Source organism: Notothenia coriiceps, unplaced genomic scaffold (assembly GCF_000735185.1).
Source record: "Notothenia coriiceps isolate Sejong01 unplaced genomic scaffold, NC01 NC01_scaffold00023272, whole genome shotgun sequence".
NCBI classification, from domain to species: domain Eukaryota; kingdom Metazoa; phylum Chordata; class Actinopteri; order Perciformes; family Nototheniidae; genus Notothenia; species Notothenia coriiceps.
In genome coordinates this window covers 105,386-127,199 of record NW_011355973.1, presented here as the reverse complement: position 1 = coordinate 127,199, position 21,814 = coordinate 105,386, and the positions used below count along the sequence as shown (strand labels likewise).

Sequence of the window (21,814 nt, the reverse complement as noted above, 5' to 3'; positions counted from 1 at the left end):
AGTAATTGCCGGAATAAATGAACAGGCCTCCCGACTCCAACAATGCGCTAAGAAAAAAAACAGTCGAAAGTTGCTATCAGAAACAATGCCTGACATGTTTTGGATGTCTTTGTTTACATTAGCAAGCCTCGCTAACACTCAGGGCTAACCTGTACTGGAGAGCACATGTGTTTAAAAAGCAGGAAATAAAAAAAGGAACTCACCTTGTGATAAACCTGCAAGAAAAAAGCATTTGAGCGCCATACTGTTTCAGGAATAATCCTTGATGTGGTTTAGAACAGGATGGCGTTTTATCACAGCAGAATTTAACTTTATCTCCGGTAGAACTCTGATCAGGCATTAGCTCCGCCTCCTCTTTATACAATTTTTTCAAGCTAAGGACCCAAAATCTGCATTTCTCTAATAGGGCTGCAATAGAGGGGTTTGAGCAGTATGAGGCATGGCTACAATGGGTGATCTGTTTGGGATTTTAAGCAAAACACTTCACAGACATGTTTTGTATAGGTGGCCATACAATATATTTTTCCAATAGGCCTATAGCATGATTGGTCCACTTTAAGTTGCATCTGATCTGATCCAGAGATCATCATAAAAAAGACTTCTGAATTTGTCATGTTAATATTATATGACTATTGCTGCTTGGGGTCAGTGAGCACCCCAAAAATGGAATGTATATTAGTATGCCTTATTGAACATGCTTAAAAATACGTTCATCTAAAGAAAGATAAAATATAAAATATGGCATATTTGAGCTAAAAGATCATTTCCTTCTGCGGTCCCTGAGCAAGTATACACATAACAATCATAACACGACCTAAACATGACTTAGTGTCTATCACACTAAAAATTATATTATAATAATTATTATAACAGATCTGTGTACAGATATATAACATATAATTACCAGCACATTTATCCGTACAACTATATTATTACTACTCATTTTAACTCAAAACATTTAACATTTTAAAATTCAGTGTTAAAAATGTGTTTGTACAGCATGTTGGTGTGTGATGTGTGCAGCAGTAGGTGTCAGTGCTGTGCTGCGCTGCTCACACTGTGTGTGTGTCTCTGTGTCTACAGGCTGATGCTGATGGCGCTGTATAATGTCAGCATCAGTATGAGGGGACTGAAGTGCATCAGTGAGAACTCTGGACTCCTGCCGCTCATCTGCGCCCTGCTGGACGGTGAGGAGAACTGCTACAGAGTGCAACACACACACACACACACACACACACACACACACACACACACACACACACACACACACACACACACACACACACACACACACACACACACACACACACACACACACACACACACACACACACACACACATACACATACACACACATACACACAGACACACACACACACACACACACACATACACACACACACACATACCACACATACACACAGACACACATACACACAGACACACATACACACACACACACACACAGACACACACACACACACACACACACACACACACACACACACACACACACACACACACACACACACACACACACACACACACACACACACACACACACACACACACACACACAGACACACAGACACACAGACACACAGACACAGAAACCTTATGTTGTAGTCCAGGGGTGTCCGAACTGTTTTCACTGAGGGCCCAATACAGATATAGTGTAAGTTATAAGTTAGCAAAATCAATCATGTATGCTGTTGAGGTCTCCATATTAAGTTGAATAATTCAAACGATAATATATAATCAATGATAATCAAATATAATCAAATATATTCCAGTTGAAGTTAGAATTGAATATAAGAAATGTAAAACTGAAATGAGGTTTTATATTAGAAAAGGACCACAGCATGATATGTTTGGTATGATTGTAACGAGAGAAGGTAAAAACCCTGTAAAAGTGTAGACCATTTGCTTCAAATAAAATCATCCCACCTTTTTGGATTGGGACAACTTAAAATAAATTTGCGCTCTCCTCTCCTGCTTAAAGGTAAGATTGCACATCCGCCACACTCACCCTTAGTTAGGGCCACACATCATTACTGATACCCAAATCCTTCGGGATCGCTTAAACGGATTTAGCGTGTCGTCTGAATTGAAACAGCAGTTAATTGAACCCGGTTCTTCAGGAGTTAATAGAGGTGAGATCTTGCTGATCCAGGTGGATCCAAGTCTGGTAGTAAACTTACATAGACTCAATAGCCTCTGTTAGGTCAATTAGTAGGTCTGAGTAATTGCCGGAATAAATGAACAGGCCTCCCGACTCCAACAATGCGCTAAGAAAAAAAACAGTCTCCATCCCAGCTCTCCATAGGGTGTCATTTGCTACTGTTACATGAAGTGTTGCAGCTCATTCCTTAAAACAAAAGCCTTAGATTGCTTATAATAAGGGGAAATATGAAGGGTGTATTTCTAGCTTGTTATGTAAATACGTGACTTTTTTTATCATCTAAGATTTGTTAGAAAATGTTTTCAACTTGAATTGGCTGAATTTATTTAAAAAGTGGTCTTAAAATATTAACACATGAATACTACTGGGTTATATATATTTACACATATATTTAAGAAGTACAATTTAAGAAGAGCACATGTTTCAGGTGTGGTCATCTGCACAACATTTAAAGTAAAAATGTTACGTATGAATAAGCCTTTAATAAAGCATGCAGTTGTACAAATGCAGCCTCTGATGTGTGTGTGACAGACGGAGACTGGGAGGTGTGCCTCCACTCGGTGCGGCTCCTGCAGTCGGTGCTGCTGGAGGAGGAAGTGCTTCTCCTTCTGGGCCCCCCCCTGCTGGACCCCCGGCTGCAGGCGGCTGTGAGCCGGCTGACCTCCAGCCTGCAGCCTGCAGCCGGGCCTCAGACTGGCCGCCCAGCAGACCCTGGAGGACCTGCAGACCCTCCAACAGGTGCCACTCACTGCACAGCACATTCAACACGTGTGTGGGGGGTTTACATCATGTTACGATAGTAGAAATGGCTTATTTTAAATGTGGACATGATGAACTGAAGAGTGTGTGTGTTTCCAGAGTCGGGGAGGTAAGCAGAGCAGTATCTTCAATCCTCCTGCTGTCTGACTGCCCTTCGTCTCACACTATATCTGTCTGTCTGTGCAAATTCAGGTTTTCATTGTATAATCATTATTGAAGTAAAAGGAACATTATATTTTCTAAACAGTAACACCTTTTTACTTGCACTGTTCTCGTTAATCTTTCTGTTTTGTTCATTATTGTGTCTTGTTAGTTTTTACCCGTTGTGTAAATGTTTGTTAATGTTGAGACATTAAAGGTTCACACTTTCAGAGTACTGTCTCTCTTTTCATTACAACAGCTTCTAACTTAAGGTAAATGAATGTAACACCCAAACACATTGACACGATGTAAGAGTAAAGGCAGTTTCCATAGAGTCCACAGACCTGGTGAGGGAGTTTAGCAGACGCAGCTTCAAAGCCTTTGAAACACTCACAGACACTAATAACCTAGTTATTGATGGAGCTGTTAACATGAAGAATACAGCCACACAGGTTACCTTTGTGAAGTATACAGCTTTATTGAATGTTTCTTTAGTATGGACTTCTCAGTAATGAGCAGGTATCCATTAAACAATGCAAGACTACAGTACAGGATATATTTAAGACAAAAGAGGGGGGGGTTCTAACAGTCAGCACAAGAAGGGAACAGCCAGGGCTTACTGATGCAAACTCTGGGACCAGATGTGCGACATGTACCCCCCTCCCCACAACTCTAGCCCCCCCAGCACATAAGCACCCTTATGGGGAGGTTTTTGTAAAGCTCTAAACGATAATACTAAATATACTGGGCGAAAGCGCCAAGAAGAGTCAACAGAGGAGAGAGTGAAGCGACAGGTATCCTCTGAGGGAGGGGGGGCAGAAGAAGAGAGGGGGTTCTGTGGATGCAGGGTATGGCCCCCCCTACTCGTCATCTAAGAGGACACAGCAGAGTTGGTCTTCTCGTCGCGGGTGACAGGGATGCTGCGCTCGCTGCGGCCGGATTCGCTCCCCCCGTTAACCTTTGGCCCGCTCAGGGTCAGCAGCCCGTCAGCTGACAGGCTACAGCTGATTGCTGATTGGTCCACACTGGAGGGGAGGCGGTAGCGGCGGTGGAACTCACGAGAGATGTAACCGTGGTCATCCTGTAAAACAGAATCATTATTGAGGTTCACTCAAACAAATACATTTCTATCTTACATAACACTATAACACATCTGTTGTAATATCACTTATACATATATATATAACGCACATACTGTTTCTACTACGCACCCCCCTCTGAGAAATATGATGTTGAAGACCCACCTGTCTCTCTCCATGCTTGCCCTGGATCTCCACGTAGTCCCCGGTCACCTTCACACTGATCTCTTCAGGAGAGAAGTGTTTGACATCCAGGTACAAAGTGTACTTATCCCTGTCAGACCTCACCTGGGGGGGCACAATACACAGACTTCAGAACGTTGTTTAAGTATAAATGGATTTTTAAGAGCGTGCTTTCATCTGCAGAGCCCACTGAGACAAGTTGTGTACTGGTAAATTCTATTAAACTAAGCATCTTACTTTTTATGAAAGAACTAAGTGTAAAACTTAGTTTAAAGACGATATCATTATCATAACTTTCTTGTTCGTGAGTGGATTAATTTAATTCTTCTCTGTATCTGTTCTCCTGAGACCCTCTGAGATCAACTAAGTTAGTCTCTACATGTATCCGAGAGGACGAGACAGGAAGGAGTTACCTCAGAGGTGCCGGAGTTTGAGGAATCCAAGAAGCTTCGGAACAGGGACTGTCTGTAGTAGGGGCTGATGCTGGAGGTGGTGTAGGGGAAGAAGTCGTAGTCAAACATGCCCTCTCCGAAGAACTGGTCAAAGAGTCTTGCGGGGTAGACGGAGCCCATGGCCCGTCTGAACCAGGGGTGCTGGATGGAAATGTCCATATTGAATCACACAGCTGGGTGTAGCTCAGATGTTCCTGTTCAGAATCCAGCAGGTGGAGGAGGGGAGGTGAGATGGCGAGAACAGAGTGTGGAGGAGAAGCAGTATGATTCACAGTGCAGCTCTACAGCGGTTTATATACCTGAGAGCCAGAAAGAGAGGCTTTACCCACGATCCCTCTGGAATGGCATTATCTCATGCCCCGTCAGCAGAATTGGGGAGGGGGGGCATTGCTGGGTCCAGACTCTGGTGCAACCCAGTGCCCTTCCACACACCAGACACCCAGGGCTGCCAAAACAAACCCTTCTGGGCAGAGGGGTCGGGAGGATTACACCTGAGTGATGGAGCATCAAGCAGACAGACACACACATCTATTGACATAACACTGTATGGTTCAATAGAGACAAAATGCTGCTTGGATATGGTCAATGGAGATAATAATGTACTCATTACCCATATCTAAAAAACGGGACGTAACTTTGGGGCACAATTTCCTGGAGGGACACATCAAAAATGCCAGAGCCACATAAGATGTATTTTGAGTGTTGGAGATATGCATACTATTTTTAATAAGTTTTGCAATAGGACAAAAATGTGATGGTGAAGTGAAAACTGTGCCCAGGTCAGAAACATCTAATGACATGACATCTAATCTTCAAAGCATCTACACAGACAACATGCTAGCACCAATAAGCTAGTTGCTAAAGACCCCTGGAACCCTGAGTGCGGTTGACGACAAGAGCATGCTACGATGACCAGCCAAAGCTTGATTTTCATGCACAGGTGTAAACTGGGAGTATCAGGCTCTGCACTCCCTGCTAATTTTTCCTCAAAAACCACACCTACAAGGTATCTACGGAGGGTCTTTATCAGATCCTTGTCATCTCCTGACTGGGGTCCCACAGGGGTCAGTCCTAGGTCCGCTTCTTTTTTCTTTGTACACCAATTCACTCTGCTCTGTGATTCGCTCTCATGGCTTCTTCTACCTCAACTGATAACCGCACATATCTCTGCATCGCTCAGTGGATGTCTGCGCACCACCTGAAGCTCCATCTACAATTACAGAACTACGGTACTCTTCATCCCAGGGAAGGACTCTCCTAACAATGATCTTTCTACCAACATCAGCCCCTCGACTCAGACCTCAAGTAATCTTTGTGTGACTATGGACAACCAACTGTACTTCACTGCCAACATCACTGCTACTCCCCGCTCCTGCAGAAACACTCTCTACAACATCGGAAGGATTCGTCCCGTTCTGTCCCAGAATGCAACACAGGTTCTGGTCCAGGCTCTTTTCATCTCACGCCCTGACTTCTGCAACTCCCTCCTGGCTGGTCTATCAGCAAGGGCCATCCAACCTCTGCAGCTTATTCAGAAAGCAGTACCCAGACTGGTCTTTGCCATCCCTAAGTTCTCCCATAATACGCTAGCGGCTGCCAGAATTAGCTGATTTTCCTTCTAAGTATTCTACATGTACTATTAGTTGTACAAACCAAACATTGGCAAGATGCCTCTTTGGGCTCTGGGTAAATGTTACAGTCTTTCATTTCTAGCCTTCTTACAGTGCAGACACTTTTTTCAGCTTGCTCTTTGAGCAGCGGCTCCTGGACCTTTATTAATCAGTGGATTTGATATTCTTCAATGACAGACAGAGGGTTTTTGCCATATTTCAACATATTTACGACAACCTCAGTCCTATAGTTGCGTGGCTTACCAACAGCTAAAGCCTAAACAGCTGTTACTGCGTGCTACTCAGCTAAAGCTAGTTAGAACAGAAAAATATTAAATGTAGAGGACAACACTTAATGCATCTAACAACAGGCCACAGCTAGTATCTCAGAGTGAACTCTAATGTCATGTCACTTCCAATGCCCGTTGTTTCCCCAGCAGTGGATTCCCGCCACCTGCATTAGTGTAATCCCACAGGGCTTTGGCCAGCAGCACAGAGGCTTAGCCGCTCCATGCACCCCCAGCCAAGAGCAACCGGGCCGGGCCGGGCCGGTTTGCGATGTGTCTGGGATTGGGGTTACGAGCTGCTGCAGACAGATTGTTGGACTGCAGTCAAGCAGAGTCAGCATTCTGTGTTTTTATCAATGGCACAGACAATGGCTGTGTGCTCCGTGTTTCCACAGCTCTGTAAAGCTGCTTCTGGCTGACAGCCTGCTCATGCTCATTCACAGATACATGTATGTACTCCTATTAAAAAGCTAACAACTTCATGTGGGAAGGACAATAAGAGAAGGAAAACTTTTTTGGAATATCTGAGACTCAGATTTCTTAGACTCCCCTTTGAAGCTTGGTTAGGTAACACTGGAATAAGCAGGTGTGGTTCAAATTCCAAAAGGTGTAACTGAAGAAAACCTGGAAAAAAACAGCAGTGTTGCCAAATCAAAGATATTGCTCGCAAGATATTTGAAAAGTGCTATAACTGACAGTCTCAGGCCTCCCTCCAAAACCAACAAATGATCATTATGAGCATAAAGATACCGTCCTTGCAGAGAACAAGGACTGTGGATTTGTGATGTGTGTTGCTTTACATTAATAGCAGTGACGTAAGTAACTGAGTACATTTAATCAATTACTTAAGTACAATTTTGAGGTACTTGGACTTTACTTGGGTATTTCAATTTTTTGCTTCTTTATACTTCTACTCCACTCAAATTCAGAGGTGACTTTTACTCCATTACCTTTATTTTGTACCTTTAATTACTTTACAGATGTGGATAAATGATGGTAAATATAATCAAGTGTTAAATCAGGCTTTAGTTCCACCTGGAGTAAATTCGCAAGCTACCCTGCAGTATACAAAGTCATTCAAACTAGCTGCACCTTTACCAGCTTTGAGAACACTTTGATGATCAATCATTATAAAACATATCATATATATTATTCTGGACCAATCTGCACAATGACTCGATTTACTATTGGTACTTGAAGTATATTTTGATGCCAATACTTTTCTACTTTTACTTAAGTAACATTTTGAATGCTGAGTATTCCTGCACTCTGTTACTTCTACTTTTACTCAAGTACAAGATCTGAGTACTTCTCCCACCTCTGATTAATAGCTACAGTATGTTTTAAAAGTTTGTATTTTAAACTTTGATATCCCTGCTCTTAAAGTTCTGCTGCCTCCTGCTGGACTGACATCACACCACACCCTTTAAACTCAAAAGCCTTCCTGACCCAGATACACATCCTAAAAATAAAACTGGGACTACTCTACCAATGAATATCAGCTCTTATGATCACCAGTAAAAAGAGAGAATGTTGTATAGGACAAACAGAAAATATGTGTGCATGTCAGTGTGCACGTGTGTTTGCATTGAAGCCAGTGGATGATATAACACATTCACAGTCATGAAATTAATAATTAGATCTATTATAATTTCTTAAAGAAAACTACTTGACAATTAGAAATGGCACATTTGGACTTGGGATTGTCATGGCAACGTGTAAACACTGGTTTCCTATTAGCATATATTACAAAATCAGTGCCCAAACATCAACATCTGCCATGGTAATTAATGGCAGTGAAGTAAAAGTATAGAGTAGTATAATGTTGAAATACCTCAATTTCCCACTTAAGTACAGAACTGACAAGTACCTGCCAAAGTACACACTTAGTACTGACAGTACACATATAATTACGGACAAACTATTAATTATTATTATTAGTATATTTTATTTCATTGTATTATTATTATCATTTTAATATTTTTATATTTTCATTTATTTTATTAAATGTCATTGTATTTTATCATTCCTATTATTATTATTATTTTTTTTTATTCTTCATATTTGTATTTTAAATATAATATCCATCTTTATTTCAGATCACACGCTGTTAGTGTTTGCTCAACCACGATATACAATGTGTGTGCGCGCGCGAGGGAGAGAGAGAGAGAGAGAGAGAGAGCGAGAGAGAGAGAGGGAAAGAGGGAAAGAGAGAGAGCATCATGAACAGCGAGCAGGAGAACTTTTCTTCCCGCGTGAGAGCTGCTGCTGCCTGCCTCATGTCAGTGAGCTGCTGTTACATGCCATATAGACATTAACCTAGTGTGTGGTCCTTGCTATCAGTGCGGTTATCTATCTGCCGTTAAACCGGTCTTCCTACAGAGCGCGCGTGCCAAACACAGACTGCTTCACGCCGAAAGAGAAACTTGTAAAAAAAACAGGAAGTTTAACAGGATAATATACCCCTACATTAGAAGTGGTTAAAGACAGGGTGCAGGATGATGAGGGACTCCGCTCCTCCGGCTGTGGAGCGGCCCGGGCTGGAGGACGTGGCGGAGGAGGAGGACGTCTTCGCGGCGGAGGGGAGCTCCGAGAGCCCGCTGCAGCCTGGCGGCATCTGTCAGGTGGGTGTGTGGAAGTGTTCACCGACTACTTCCTAATACCTACAGCTAGCATAGTCCAATCTCTCTAAGTGTGGTAAATTAGTAGGTGATATAACGAATCTGTTTAGAGTATATTGTTGTGAAGCTGTGTGCAGGCTGACAGGAGGACCGTGTCCCCGTCTGACCCGATTCAAAACACTAGGCTTCTGGCTCTGGAACTGGAAGACTGCACATAAAGACATATCATTGAAATGTGTTTGTATTTTCTTTAGGGAGCTAGAGAGAAGGAGGTGAAGAGGACACATGTGGGCGAGAGGGGGCAGCTGTCAGTGTCCCAGATGGAGGCAGAGTTTGTCCAGCTGACCTTCAGGAAGCAAGTGTCCTACAGGTAGGACACAGAAAGAGTGGAATGTGGCCCACCACCAGCTAACCTGTTTTACCTGAATGTTAGGACCATTTCTGAGTGTGTGTCTGTGTGTTCCCACGTTGTGCAAGTCTGTTGTGTGTGTATGTGTCACAGTTGAAGGTGCTGTCTACATGTTCATGTGTTGAACCATACATAAGCAGGGGTTATTCTCAGCCCACTGATATCCTAATGGAGGTGATTTAATCGTTATCATGTGACCTACTCATCCTAGGTCACATGTTTATAAGTGTTCATGTCAATGGTCACTTTGGTATTTCTCCATCTGCTCACGGACAGAATATAATCCACGAAAAACATGTCAGCAGATAAAATGAACCGTTATTGATCCCCATGGGGGAGCTGAGGTGTTCAAGCAGCAACAGGAATAAGAAGGGAGTAAGGTAGGAAGTAAAGGATGGAAAAGCGGAAGGGATTAATAAAGGAAAGAAGCTAAAAAGGACAGAAGGAAAGAGTGAAAGGAGGGAAGAAGGAAAGGAGAAAGGAAGGAAAAGAGAGCTGTGGTCTCCACAGAGCCAATCAGTTTTAGTTTTGTCTTGGCACTACGACAGGAAGATAAGAGTTCACAGCAAGTTCTTCTCTGCTCTCCTCCAGAGGTTTGGAGTCAGTGAAGCAGCCTCTCATTCAGTACACAGTAAAAGGGGACAACGGTTCAGTAAAGATGATCATAAAGCAGATTTGGAGAGTTATTTCAATGAAAACACTTCTAAAACTTCTTCGTGCAGCTGGCACATTGTCCTTACTCCCCCTTATGTTGGATCATGTCGCAGTATTACAGTAGGAGAATCAAACTATACAATATACATACAAGTTCCATAAACCTTATGAAGTGAATTGCGGTGAATATATACAAAGTAAATGTATAGAATTGAACTGCGTGTGTGAGGCTGTAGTTTTCACATCCAGTTTCTCAACGGACCCCCTTGTCACTTGTATATAGTTGTACTTTTGCAGTAAAATGATGTTAAAGTAACATTACTTTTACTTGAGAGGCTGGTCTAGCTAACCACGATGTGATCTGCTGCCAGGTCATAAAGCCCTCTGATAAGATTAAGGACCTTTATTGCTTTTTTGTACTCTCCTTTACTAAAGGTTATGTCAACATTTCCAAACTGAATCCTCTCTTGGCTCATTCATTTGGAAATGTTCTTACAACACACATCTATTTCCCAGCAGCCTCTTTGATGTGAGCTTGTGTTGGCAGTACAATCTATAGTACATTTTACCAGCTGTATTCGTTAGTACTTTCTCATTACAGCTCCTTGTATTGTCAATAGTAATGCTGTTGCACATGCTTTCTCCATGAATGACACATTGGCTTGTCGGTTGCCTTAGAAACGGCTGCTGTGTGATGATCTCTAATGTGATTGTAGTCCTTCCTCCTCACTGCCTGCTGCACCAGGACCATTCTGGTTGTCACAGACATACAAACATACACAGATGATGATGAATACAGAGACATCATTATTTAGCGAGTCATTTAACACCAAGATGAAGAGCTCTGACGTCTTTGGTTCCACTGAGAACAGCACTGCTGCAACACAAGACCCCCTTTTCATTTTGTGACCAAAGTTCCACATGACAACAACTGAACCACCTCCATGACTACACGAGATGTCATTGAAAGCTTTAGAAGAAATTCAATCTTGTGCTGACGATTGTTTTGTTGGACTTTAGTTTCTCATGATCAGTACTCTGATCTTTCACTTAAGTTAAAGTAGAAGTACCAGTGCAGCGTGTACAGTGTAGGAATACAACATGACTTTTACAATAAAAGACCTGCATCCAAAATGTTACTCAAGTAAAAGTAGCTTGTGAATCAAAAATCAAAATCTGCAAAGTAACTAAAGGGATTTAATAAACATAGTGGAGTAAAAGTACACTATTTACCTCTGAATTGTAGTGGGGTAGAAGTACATGTAGCAGAAACTGCAAATACTCAAACTTAAATACAGTACTTGAGTAAATGTACTTTACACCACTGGACTGGACTGGTGGACTGGTAGCTGGTAGGTGTCCCTTTCACTCTGCCACCTCTGCATTAGTGCATGTCTATAGGTCCTGTGTCTGTGCACGTTGAGTGTACCTGGGTAAAGAAGCCCCCTGCCTCTGTGGATCTGGTAATCAGCGCATGTTATTGTGTCGCCATGATTATTACCTCTGAGCTATCGTTCAGACTTTTACAGCCACTGGTGTGATTTCTGGATATCAGCCACTTCCTCTATCTGTCGGTGGGACAGGCCAGCAGGGGCTTGTCTTTACGTGATGGTCCCTTCCCTCCTCCTGCCTCCTCATTAGGTTTCTGCCGCCATTCATTTAGCATTTTGTCAATTGCGGCCATCTTCCGGATGCACTCCTGGATCTTAGCTTCATAACGAAAGGTTGCTCTGACGCTCTCTCCTCCTCCATGCATTGTGAGGAGCTTTTTTGTCCTGATATCACTGGATTCTATCTCTTCGTTTGACCGTTTTTTTTTTACCGGTATATGTTGATGGCATGGATCTTGTTCTATTAATATTCAGTTTTCTTATTGTGTTTCCTTATTGTGTTTTATGTGTGTATGGGAGCAGTGAGAGACAGAACGAAAGCACACACATACAATGTTATCTGATAATAAACCATGTGTCTGGTACAAGACACACACACACACACACACACACACACACACACACACACACACACACACTGTACCACACACACCTGCAGCTCCTAAAGCATAATCAGGCTACAGCCATTGTGTATTTTATTACGTGAAGCACTAAATGGTCTTAGAAAAATATCGACTCTTTGTTTGTAGATATCTACTAAACTAAAGCAAATAAAGAGAGTAGGCCGTATACTGAGTGATGTATATTATACACACTGCTCTGCTTTCTGCACGGACCTCACAGCTGTTCTCACTGTAAACATCGCGTTGCCGTTCAAGCAGTTACTAAACTAATATCCAAGGGATGCATGCAGAGCTGTCATTGGCTGAGATAACTCCGGCCGTGCGTAACGCCTCCACTGTTCCCGGAAATGCATCCACGGAGGAGCCGTGGAGGACCCATCAGTGTCTCCTCGGTTAGAGCTCCTCCTGAGAGCCTCCTCGATGCTCGATCCTCGGTCCTCGAAGTGCATTTAGAGAAATTAGATGTCCTTCAAAATGGCACGCTGAAATTCATTTCCGGGTCACTACCGGAGGACCCAGGAGTCGAGGAGGGGAAATTTGAGTATTGAGAAACCTCTATTGTCAACAGTAATGGATTTTGATTTTAACAACCTCTTTTTTGACAACATTTTGAAATATGCACTTAGGTAGGTGTAAACATAAAGTACCTAATAAAGCTAAAAGCAGGGCGAACAGATAGCCTCTCTCGAAAAATACAAACACTCTTCAACAACCCCATGTCCTATTTACATATTTTAGCTTGTAAGCAGGTCATCAATATACCCATGTGTCAGGGTTGTGTTTCTGGATAGTTACAGGGACAATAAGCAGCCTCGCATGGAAGACCTTTTGACAGGATCTGTCCCGATTTCCTTGGTGTGCACTAACCAAGTTAAGGGCGAACAGTATCTGGATGATGACACTGAAATAGAGTTTCCTGCTTGAATCTTGATAAAACAGAAAAAAGAGGCCTAAATAAAACACTTCTCAATATGTAGCAATCATGTTTATACAATCTGCGGTTGTAACACTCACACAGAATAGTAATACAAAGTACAGATGGTTCTTGGATGGGATTTGAACTCTGGATGATATTTCACTAATATAATACAACATCACATATAGTATTACCAGTCACTCTAGTGAATTATCAGCTCAGAAAATAGAGCATGCTCAATCCACATCTGACTGACATGAAAAGAAAGCTGTGGGATTATTTTCTTAGACAGAGCTGGGAGGGGGCAAATCGGCATCATGAGAGTTTAAAAGGAAAAGATGGATTGAGCTACGACTTTGCATACAGTCATTTGAAATGGGTTGGATCATTTATTTACCTAACCTTAATACACGTTTTCATTTTATTTCACAAATATTATTCAGGTGGATAGTTCTATAAGGAGATCCTGCTTCATGGTACCAACACTCGCAGCACTTGTGAATGCTGAGTATCACGCCGTGTTGAATATTCAGAGAATCGTCTCTCGCTGACCGTGAAGTATAGACTGCATCACGAGCCACGGCAGAGTGATGATCAAACATTTACATTGTTAGCCAGATGTTGTTTGCATTAATATATTAAACCTGCTAGCAAGCTAGTTTTGCTCCTCACGGGAAATCAAACTCTTACATTTGTTAATCAGAAGACATAATAAACTAGTGACAGATCTGCATTTAAAATCTGTTTCAAATTTATTTATTTATTTTTTTGCTAATGAAATTGAATTTTTAGATGGATTTCCAAACACAAGATGTAGACATGAATATTTGTGGATCTGGAGGACTGAATAGCATTTAGAGAACATCATACAGAAGAGTTCAAATGCTGGCGTTGAATTGTAAAGTTGTGCACATACTGTTAGACCAGTGATTACATCACCGTGTGCTGCCACATAGCTCCACAGTACACTGTAGGTATTTAAATGCCAGGGGTTTTAGCTCCATTTCTCCCTAGTAAAAGAAGATCTCCTCTGGGAGAGATAGACAGCGTGGTGGGGGGAGAGAAGAAGAGAGGAACAGCGAAATGGAGGCGAGATGAAGCCTGGATGGGGAGAGAGGGTGATAGAAGAAGGGAAGGGAGAGGGATTAATTGTTCACCCAGGAGAGGAAGATAACATCAGATGTTTAAAAGCTGCCACAACTAATCCTGTCATTTCTTGGACTAGAATAATGAAAACGGAGAAATTATATCTCTTGGAGAAATGGAAAGTGAGCTAATCAGTATGCCAGTAACGAGCACATGTTTGTGATTGCTAAATGCTCTGATGATTATAGTATATTTCTAGTCCTATGGTATCATTTTGTAGCGTGATGACTACTAATGAAAAATGTATTTGTTTCAGACGTAGTGTTGCTTTCATTTATTTATTATATTTGTCTTGTAAAATACACACTGCAAATGACTTCTTTTTTTTTACCACTTGACAATTTCCCTAAGTATGCCATACTGTATGGGTTAGGTTGATCTTCAGCCATGAAATTGTTTTCACTTTATTACATAATGAACTCGACATGTATTAATTGTTCCTATTGCACAATGTGTGCCTTTATTTTAAAATGTTCTTTTTACCACAGCTCCTGAAAGGTATGGCATTTAGGAGCTCCAACACAAACATGGATGTCAAGAAAAGAGATAGTGTGAATTTGGTCATTTGTTTCATTTAAATGGTTGCTGTTCAGCAGCCGGCTCTCCATTCGTAGACGTCAGAGCATTATGATTAAGGGGCAAAACATTCACTGTGATGGATTGCCTATATCAAGCACGTTTAAAGGCTCTCCATGTTCGTTTAGTTCTGAGATGAATGTAAACCAGCAGCTGCCCTAAAGGTATGAAATGAGTCTGAAACATGCAGAATGATCTGGATGCTCCTTCAGACCCTGGCAGTCTCCTCCTGATGTTCTCAGTGTGGGACCAGCTCTCTGCCCTACTTCTGTCTGTGTTTGCTCTCCTATCAGAGTAGCTCTCTCTCCCTCTGTGACCCACACCTGCCGCTCTCCCCACCATCCCCTCCACCCATTGGGCCCGCAGCACTCCTCTTCCTCCCCTGTCATTTCTGTCATACACGTTCAGTCGCTGGTGTTGCTCTAGGCTTCAAATTTAATTTGGTTTCAATCTGCTGTAATTGCTTTGAGAGACGACCGTGTCTGCATGTTTTTGCTCTCTTACAGTATGTCTGCTGGAATATTTTATATGGGTGTCTGCGTGCGTGTGTGTGTAAGTGTGTGTGTAAAGATGAATATTACTGAAGGTGTTTACTCATGTGTGTACATCCCAAACAATTGCCTGGCCACACACTGTCAATGATACCCTTTGTCAAACACCAGCTGCTGTCACTGGACTCTGGCACTTTGACAAGGCTTTTGTCAGATACCATACACGTTTTCTTTGTAGCAGAAAAGGAGGAAGGGAGGGCACAAGGTAAATCTGAAAGACCTTACATAAATATATTTTTGGTAACACATCGTGACCTTTTAGTTGAATAATAATCCCCTCTACAGTATATGTGTAACTCCTTTCATTATTTTATCAGCAATCTAAAGCAAGTGGGTATGATTTGAAGTAAAGGGCAAAAAACGGACAGCAAAAATAAAGTGTTTGCCCTTGAATCGCACACAGTGCTGCGGTAAAAAGAGGTTAAAGGAATGTTGCTAAGCTCATGGACTGAGATAATATTGGTTGAAAAAAAACCTGCTTTCCCCAACATATCTTTTCTTTGCTCTGGCCATCCCCGAATCAGCCTGGTCATTATTTACCCACCACAGACAACTTCTGATACCACAGATAAAGTCACAGGCCCTCTTTTGTTTGTATTTTTAATACAGTAGTAGGAATATAAACTTAGTTTTTTTATTTTGGCTCAACTGCAACCAACTCAGCAGCCAGTTTGAGTCAGCCAAAGGAAAGGGCACAGAGAACAACAATGTGTGTATAATTTATTGCATGTTGATTAGTGAGGGCTCTTGTGAACTGATTGCAAGTGTGTACAGTGGCGTTTGTGTGGCTGTAATATGTGATCAGTGGTGATTGAAAGTCTGTTTTAATGCGTATATGTGTATGCAACACTCATGCTGTGACAATCATGTTCCTATTTCAACCAATGATGCCGAGCAGTTCCAGTCGCAGCCATTGTTTTCCGACTCATGCAATATGCTTTTGTCTGTTTTCACATAATGTGTGTTTTGCTTAACTATATATTTTCTTAAAGACGTGGCACAAATAACAGATTGCACACATCAGATCTGTTGTGTTTCTGTCGCAGCGTATATATCGCTCACCTCTGATCAAGGAGACGTTTGCCCTGCGTCTTGATGGTGTTTCGCTCTGCTCCTCCCCACTCTGCCTGCTGAGGAGGCGGACGAAACAAGCAGGTCATCCAAGCAATCGCATACACCTGTTAACAGATGTACCAACTGAAAGAGCAGCCATGCGCTCCGTTTCTTTCTAGTGGAATGTCGCTCGGCTTCTTTTGACATATTTATTTTTAGCCAGTTCCAGACAATGGGTATGCAATGTTCTCCTTCTCAGTCACCTGCAAGGTCGTTGCCTTATGGGCTGCTCGAGAAACAAGACGCCTGAATCGTGTTTTATTTTGTAAATGGCACCCTTCCTCACTCGCTCTCGCTCTCTCTGTTGTCTGACTGATGCCAGTAACAGCAGGAGAGGCCAGGCAGCAGTTTGGGCTGTGACTATCTGTCAAACACTGGACAGTGAGCCACATCAACCAGACACCCACATGTCTCCAAACTGATCCTGGACCCATCGACACAATGCTGAGCCCCCTGCTGGCCCCTGCATGTAGAACACTTTGCGACCTGCGAGCAGTCAGGGCTGCAGATCTGTGTGGTGTTGCCTCACTGCAATTCTCCCACAGTGACCTTGTTTGACCTTTTACTTAGGCGTGCAGCGTGACTTATTATACAGTCTATGAGCGTGACCTGTTGTGTACATGTAAATGATGTGTTAAAGGCAGTTTGTAGCATTCATCCCATAGGGGGTTTAATTGAATCTACAATGGTAGTTGCTCCAGTGAATGATAATGTGCAGTACAATGGTTTTGGCCTCGTTTTGTGCTATGATGAGTCTGCCACTTAGCTTCAAAGGCTCTGTGGTTTAATGAGCGAAATGCATATTATTTTTGAATCTCAAATGAAACAAAAAGTGCCCCAATTAGAAGTTAATTAATATTGTTTTTATGGAGATACTCCAACAGTCAATAATATATTAAATTAGCTCATTTGCTCCCGTGACATTGGTTCTATCATAATCGCATTTTGATTACATCCATCTTATAAAGTTAGAAGTAGACTGATTAGTACACAAGAGCTTATGATCAAGGTCGATTATTTTCATTGTAGCTCTGAAGGAACATAATGAGGGAGTTTAGCCGCTGCAAGGAGATACTGTATTGTTCTAAAGTAAAGACCGCTGCTTTTCTTGTCACATTGAACTACACACAGACGCTACAGCACAATGCTGGCAATCTACTGTGGAAACATGGTGCTTCTGGGGGCCTGTGGGAAGTGCAGAAAGCTGGTGTTTGATTTTTGAAAAGCTGGTGAGTTGCTGCTGCCGCGGGTAGGTGACAGCTCGCGTCTTCCAGATCCGGTCTCCGTGGAAACAGGAGAGTTGGGAATGCGCTGCGACGAGGGCAAAAAGGAAGTGCTAACATTTCCGTTGTGGAGGGGGAAGATTATCGGGGTGGGGGGGAAACAAAGGCAGGGATTATCTCGGCACATGCTACAATAGCATGACACACACAGCCTACAAGCGGGCCTGCCACGGGGTGCTTTGGATCACAGAACAAAGACAGGGTCTCCCACCCATCCATGCAGATCCTCTGTCAGAGTTAGCTAATAAGGACTACAATACCCAGCTGACAGCCTCAAACCAACCAGGGACCTGGAATTAAGGGTCATTATTTCTCATCATTATCGACTTTGGCCACTCTGAAGAGCAGAGTCTATTATTTTTTATCACAGTAGTTTGTTATTGGAGCTTGAAATGAGAAGTTTTTTCTAAAATTAAATGGAAGTGTATTAATGCAAGGAATAAAAAACATGTTATAGCTTTTCACGCCTCCGTCCATTTCACCGTCCACCACTGACACGCTCTGTGCATGTGAAGTAAATTAAACAGTTTTGAAGTTGTTTTGTGACTGTGTTGTTGGAATTTAATATGGCATCAGAGTAGGGAGAAAGTTTGAGGGCAGTAAACTGAGACAGATGGAGAGAAATGGAGTACAGCATGTGATGGGATGATAAAACAGCCGAGCGTAGAGGAGAGATAAAAGGAGGGCGAGAGAAAGGAAGGTGGTGGTGATGGAGGACGGCGGGCGCAGCGGCAAGGGTGCGAGGCGAAGTGAAAGTGAGTTTGTCTGTGATGTTTTAAAATTCTGGAGTGGAAAGTCCCTCCATCTGTTATTGTGGGACGGTTCTGACTCAGTGATTTCTATGATTGGCCTTAATCCCGGCCGAGTGGAGAAGACAGAATGAAGAGCTTAAAGCAGACTGCTCTCACTCTGACAGGCTCCACTGGCTGCTGCTGCTGCTGCTGCTGGGCTCAGTGGCTGGCTCTGTCTGCTGCCCCCTAATGGACCAGCCGCTGCATGACACTGCACCGCTCTGCACTACAACATCACACTGAGCAGCTCACAAGGCCGTGACACAGAAGAAGTGACATTTTGATTTACCTTACATTTGTAAGCAGTCATGAAAAACAGTAGATTTCCCTTATTTTTTTTCATTTTCCTTGCAATGTGTGTGATGATTATGACTTATGTCTTCATAATTGGGCTGCAATCTGCCATTTTCTTTTTTTTTATTAATCGATTTAACCGTTTAAATGAAAATGTCAAAAAGAAATGTCCCTGTTTCTCAAAGTCAAGTCTTATCGTCAGTCAAAACCACAAGGGTATTTTGTATAATATAAAACCGAAAAAAAAGCAGGAAAGCTATCTTTCTTTTCTACCGCTTTTCTTTCTATCTTTCTACAAAATGACTTAATTGATTGATTTCTGATTATCATAAAATAAATCACTACGGGGAGTGGACTAATCGTTGCGTCCCTTACCATAAAAGCAAACCTTCCCAGAGTATCATGTCTTTCAATGTCTTTAGGTTTGCATAACATTGCTGATGCTTCCTCCTGATACTTCATGCGTCAGTAAATACATTGAAGATGTAGCTTGTGGTGATGCTGCGTCTGGATTTTTAATTCAACAATGTGGGAAGGACCCTTAAGAAAGCTGTTCTATATTTAGACATCTTTTTTCAGAGAGCTTAGTGGCTTACCATTATGATTGTCACTGTCCACAGCAGCCAATCATTGTAAAATGTACTAAGGGTCTTCCCTCGCTGCGTTAGTTTCTCTTTGGAGGTTAAGTGACCTTAGCAGAGTCATTTCACAGTCTTTTGGTCCCCAAGGTGACTTGAGCGTTACCAGAAGCCGAGCTGAGGGGGTCATCTGGAACATGTTGAGTACTTTGATTCAAAGCGGCAATCACATGTACAGAGCGTGTCGTGTTTTCTCAAGTGCCCTCCCACTCAAACACACACATTGTAGGGCTGTTTTGGAGAGTCTCTCTGGATCACACAGACAACAGTGTTGTGTGTCGAGTGCCCTTTAAGGTAATGCTCAGTGGAAGGGCCTTACAGGCTGCAGCAATCACACAGGAGGCCCGGTGAAGAGTCGGTACTCGCCACAGCATGACGCTGTCCGTCCCTGGTGTGCAGTCATTCCCCTTGAAATAACATGACTTCAAATGATTAAAGGACTCCTTATTGGACAGAGCAAACAGAACAGTTATGAATATTAATGATCCTAATCGCTGCATGCTGAACCTTTTCATTTGTTTGACTTTTTCCTTGTTCAGTGAGTTCACAGTCAAAGAGCACAGCTTTTAGAGACATCACAGAGCGGCTCAGCCTGCAGTTTGACTGTTTGTTCAATCACACCATCACCTGCACCATTATGCATGCATGTTTGCATACACTGCAATCCATTGTGTGTTGTTTAAGGCTTGTGGAGTCACTTCACATGCCACTATCCATTACAGAGTTGTGTTTATGGTACTTGACCTTGCCTCAAGGCTCCATGACAAATGGCCATGCATGTGATGCATTTCTTGTCAAGGTTACAATGGCAATAACATAAGAGGGTTGTGCGCATGTTGTCAACTCTTGTGGTGTCTTTGTGCCTGTGTGCTGTAGTGTTATTTGCTGTGTTGTGTGGGCCTGTACTGAGCTTATCTGTGCTGTACTGTGCTGATCTCACTATGCTCATCCAGTGCTCTAAGCTGCTTGGGCTCCAGCCACCAGCATAGATGATATATCCCTGCCCCCCTCCTTCCCACATCTCTCACTCTGATTCATTGGCTGTTTGTGTTGCCCATCCATCTGGGCCAACACAGAGGAAGGAAAGACACATGAAGACACATGGCTGTTTTGGAGCAGGGGGGACTGCATTAAGCTGCTAGGGATGAGATAGCGTCCTAGAGAAATGGAAGAGGGGGAGAGGGAGGACAAATTCCAAGGGAGAGGCAGCTGGAGAACTGAAAAAAAGCTGCGTGGGCTACTCAGGGGGAGAGAAATGGATTTTCTAAAGGGACAAAGTAGAGATTCTTACTGAAAGATTAAAAAAAAAAAAAGACTGAGCCAAGGGGATGAAAGGGTTTGCCAGATCAAAGATCATGACAGAGAGTTAAGTTATAAAACACTGCAAACAATAGCAAATTATTTTCATATTAATAAAGAAAACATTCATGCAACTGTTGTGACAAGGAGTCAAATTATATGGCTTTCATTTTCAGGCTAATCTCCGATTTGGAAATGCAGTGAGATTATTGTTCTGCTGCTCAGTGTTTATCCCTAATTGAATTTCTTTTTTTATTGTGGACACTTTCACCGAGAGATTTCCGTGCCGCCCTTGCTACTGAAGACTGACCCTCTCTTTCAAAAAGCCACATCATTGCTGTCCTTTCTAATGGACTCTTTGGTAATCATTTCAATGGGCTAATGAAATCCTCATTTCATTGTTTCAGTCGCCTATTGTTTCATTGGGAAATGAATGAAATGTTATCTTTGTTATTTATGTTCATGTTCAGGTGATTAAAAGCACAATTCAAAAGTATAAAGACACATAACACTCAATATGATCTAGATTTTCACAAATAAGCTTAGTGATATCATAATATATGTAATATATTTTAATTTAATTAACAATAAACATTATTTTCCACTGACTGCCTAAACCGCAAGAGGCTGAGATTCTGTATTCTGTGCCTGGTGTGTGTGTTCAGAGGGGAGTCAGAATGATGTTCTGTGTGTCTGTGAGTGGGAGGGCCGGCTGAGATGAGGTGGGTGGGGCCTCTTAATAGAAATAGGACAGCTTTTACTATAATGAGAGTTTATATCTTGTGTGTTTTTGGTAGATAGAAAGCCTCCCTTGG

General features: G+C 42.4%; 2 protein-coding genes across 2 annotated transcripts; one reads left to right on the top strand and one right to left on the bottom strand.

Moving 5' to 3' along the window:
• Positions 1-1,114: 1,114 nt before the first annotated feature.
• Positions 1,115-3,213, top strand: hsf2bp (heat shock transcription factor 2 binding protein). Its single transcript, XM_010781437.1, has 3 exons — positions 1,115-1,187; positions 2,715-2,921; positions 3,042-3,213. The coding sequence occupies exons 1-3, from the start codon at positions 1,121-1,123 to the stop codon at positions 3,053-3,055; spliced, it is 288 nt and encodes a 95-aa protein (XP_010779739.1). The 5' UTR covers positions 1,115-1,120; the 3' UTR covers positions 3,056-3,213.
• A 741-nt stretch (positions 3,214-3,954) lies between these two features.
• cryaa (crystallin, alpha A) lies at positions 3,955-4,956 on the bottom strand. Its single transcript, XM_010781436.1, has 3 exons — positions 4,759-4,956; positions 4,328-4,450; positions 3,955-4,164 (listed from the first exon to the last, which is right to left on the bottom strand). Exons 1-3 carry the CDS (start codon positions 4,954-4,956, stop codon positions 3,955-3,957), a joined length of 531 nt encoding a protein of 176 aa, XP_010779738.1.
• Positions 4,957-21,814: the final 16,858 nt, after the last annotated feature.